Genomic DNA, 3,600 nt, shown 5'->3' with positions numbered 1-3,600 from the left:
CCCCCCCCCGGTGCCGGGCTGGGATCCCCCCGGACCGGCTGCCCGGGCAGGGCGAGCGAGCGCGGGAACCGAACGGCGTCCTGGTGCCGCCCGCGCTGCGGGCTACACAAACCAGCCAGCAATTCCGACTTTCTAATTGATGCTTTTTACATATAACCTCTCGGAACAGCCCCCACGGGCGAAGGAGCCGGGCTGGGCTGCGGGACCGCGGCTTGTTTAAAGCGGCGTTTCTGTCGCAATCGGGGATTTTAGCGGCTGGTTTTATCGCTCGCGTTCGGCTGGCCAGGCAACAGGAACTTCATTAAGGTCATGTTCTTACTTATCTGCTCAATAACGCTACCGAGAATCTAGCTCAGTATATTCTGGAGGCCACAGCCGAGTGTCTGTGCTTGTTTCACTGGACGGAACTGAGATCAGTGGGTGTTTTAATGAACCCCCTACATAAGATCCATTTTTCATGGAGTTCTAAGACCCCTAAACCTAACTCGAGCTCACATTTGTGTTTCCAGAGGAAGAATGTCACAAAAACACCTGAAAGAAGCCTTTATCAGCAACTTAAATGGAACCAGCCTGCTGGAAATCTCGGTGGGCTTGTCCCTGCCCCCCCTCTGCCTGCTTTGCAGGGGGCTCCTCCTGGTTCTGTATTACCTGCACTATGGGAAGCCTTTAAGTTCAAGGAAATACAGCTTGCTGCTAGACTTCCTTGTGCTAGTGTCTCCTCTCCTGTTCTCCTGTACAGTCTTGTCTCCAGTCCTGTTTTTCCTGCCAGCTATCCTCGCAGCCTCCTGTGCTGGGATATTCTCCAAAATATACAGCCAAAGAAAACATAAGACCAAAGTGCCTTTTAGGCAAATTGTAAGAGACTTCCAGAAGACATCCTTGGATCCAGAATACATCCCAGCAATCACCGTGTTTCGTGTTTATGTCAACGTGTTGACATCAATCAGCATTTTAGCAGTGGATTTCCCGCAGTACCCGAGGCGTTACGCCAAAGCCGAGACCTATGGAACAGGAGTCATGGATCTGGGGGTTGGAGCTTTTATTTTTGGAAACGCTCTCGTCTGTCCTGAGGTGAGACAGAAGTCTGATGTGGCACAACCAAAATTTTCCAATCTGGCCAGGCAGTTCTTTTCTGTCTGGCCGTTGATTCTCCTTGGTGTGGGACGACTGCTTAGCGTTAAATCTATAGACTATCAAGAGCACACTTCAGAGTATGGAGTGCACTGGAATTTTTTCTTCACCTTAGCATTTGTGAGGCTTGCAGCATCTCTACTTTTAGCCATCTTTCCAAAAAACAAATCATGGATTGTTGCTATAAACCTTGCTGTTCTTTATGAGCTTACTCTGAACTCTACCTCGCTCAAGACGTTTATCCTGCACGGGAGCGATGGCAGAGGCACCCGCGTTGGCTTTTTGAACGCCAATAGGGAAGGACTGCTCTCTCTTTTTGGATATCTGGCCATATACATGGCGAGTGTCCAAGTGGGGCTGTGGCTGCTGAGTTGCCAGAGCTCAGTCAGGGGCTGGATGGCCACGGGGCGTTCCTCACTGCAGACCCTGCTCCTGCTCTTCGCGTTTCTCCGGCTGTCGCAGGCGTACGCGGGGCCCGTGTCCCGCCGCATGGCCAACCTCTCCTTCTGCCTCTGGGTGCTGGCTCACTCTCTGACTTTCTTCATCTGTTTTGTGGCCACCGACCTGATGCTGGTGTTCACAAAGCTGCTTGTGAAGGGGTCCAGCGTGCCCTGCTGCTGGGACGTTGTAGAGCCCCCTACTGCCAGTGGGAAGCAGGAGAGGGAGCCGGTGCCCGCAGGGAGGGCAGGCAGCCCGGAACACATTTGCCTGATTAGTGCTATTAATAAAAACCAGTTACTGTTTTTCTTGCTAGCAAATGTTATGACTGGTGCTGTGAACCTACTGATAGACACAATCCACAGCGAGGCTGCATTTACATTAGGCATACTACACTTGTATATGTTTTTAAACTGTTTAATTATGTATATATTGCATGCAAAAAATATAGTATTAAAGTTCTGGTGATTCCACTCTGTCTTAAGTGGACTGGCTGAACTTCTCTGTACTTGAATGATGGTATTTTAATGGAAAAAATAGTATTTTTCCTGTACGTACTGCAATAATTTTCCTGTATGTACTGTAATAATTTTTAATATAGTATAGCTTTTTATGATTTAGTATTCTTTTTAATGGTTTGTTTTACCAAATTATACAGTCTATGCTGTTATCTATTGGGGTTGTTACACATTTTCCTGAAAACCTAGTTTTTTGAGATTGTTTGCTGCTTACTTCTGCTGCTCCTGTGAACACTCATGCAGAAAACCAATGTTCTCTCTACAGTTAGTGACCTGTGTTCATACCCAACTGCTGGCAGAATTAGCTAACAATGCACAGAGTAGAAGCTAGATGACAAGTAAGAAAATTAGTAATTATACAGAGATTTAGCTGTGTCAAAATGTACCTAGTTAAGGCCCTTGCATAAATAATAGGTAAGAATAATTCTTAAATGAAATGTATTGAATAAGTGGGTACTTAAAAATGTTTTGGCCCCAGTCCTGCAGATTTATACATATGCTTGACTCTGATGGGAGTAATTGTATGTGGAATGTTAATCATAGACTGAAATCTAAATTAGCCTTTGAATTAGAGCTAAATTTTATTTTCATCCTCAGTGATGAATGCAAATGAAGATCCTAGGTACAGGGTGATGCTCTGAAGGATAAAACTCAACTGCAGATGAATTCATAAAGCAGTTATTTGAATTTGTGATGCAGATAAAAAGAGCAGCACAGCCTTTTACAAGAAAATACAAAGATCCAAAACTAATTCACCCCCAGCCTGAATACCAACATGTTGTGACAACTCATCTTTAAGGATGCTGTAAAACATGGCCTTCAGATCTACTTTAAAAAGACTCGGGGCCCACATGCTTGTCTATAAAATTACTTTGAACAGCAGCTCATTTAATACTGTATTTTGACAGCTGAGATGTCTTTAAGTGGGAACATTCTGTATTAATTTTATTAGCAAACCATGTGCAAATGGGAAGCAGCATGAGGCAGTGGGTCAGGGTACTGGCAAGAGGTGTGCTCAGTCTTCCTGCAAGCCCAGAGCAGAATACCTTTTTTATTCACTTTCCTAACTGTGACAGTTCTTCCTGAGTTTGTTCAGTTGTTGAGAAGAGAAATACATTTAAAGATTGTGAGGAATTAAATAATGGGAGATATAAATACTTAAGGAATAGAATACAAATGGAAGCTGATGATGTCTCATGTCAGTGGAGTTACAGCAGTGCACACAGGCCATATTTCAAATTTATCTTTGTCTATCAAATGCGATGAATCATAAAACCTATGGAGATTAAGCCTCTAAATCACATTCCTTAAGGCAGACATGCTGGGGAATATTCTTAAATTTATTATATGCTTTTAGCTGTCGGTCAACGGAAGGGTGAAGTCTGAGGATTATATACTGTGGCCATGCTGATTTCATGCTTGTTTACTTCCACATAGTCTTCAGAATTAAAGAAAGAAAGGTCTGCATTATCCTGCAACTAACTGACAATGTCTTATGAACAGTTGTCACAGT

General features: G+C 44.3%; 1 protein-coding gene across 1 annotated transcript; it reads left to right on the top strand.

Moving 5' to 3' along the window:
• The first annotated feature begins 516 nt into the window (after positions 1–516).
• Positions 517–2,037, top strand: PIGW (phosphatidylinositol glycan anchor biosynthesis, class W). Its single transcript, XM_010009049.1, has one exon. The coding sequence runs from the start codon at positions 517–519 to the stop codon at positions 2,035–2,037; it is 1,521 nt and encodes a 506-aa protein (XP_010007351.1).
• Positions 2,038–3,600: the final 1,563 nt, after the last annotated feature.

Source organism: Chaetura pelagica, unplaced genomic scaffold (assembly GCF_000747805.2).
Source record: "Chaetura pelagica isolate M959 unplaced genomic scaffold, ChaPel_1.0 scaffold72, whole genome shotgun sequence".
Taxonomy (NCBI): Eukaryota; Metazoa; Chordata; class Aves; order Apodiformes; family Apodidae; genus Chaetura; species Chaetura pelagica.
Note: the sequence above shows the minus strand (reverse complement) of the source record. Positions and strands in the feature narration are given on the sequence as shown.

What these genes read in the sequence shown, in the direction of transcription:
- PIGW (XM_010009049.1), top strand. Translation starts at nt 517, where the DNA reads ATGTCACAAAAACACCTGAAAGAAGCCTTTATCAGCAACTTAAATGGA.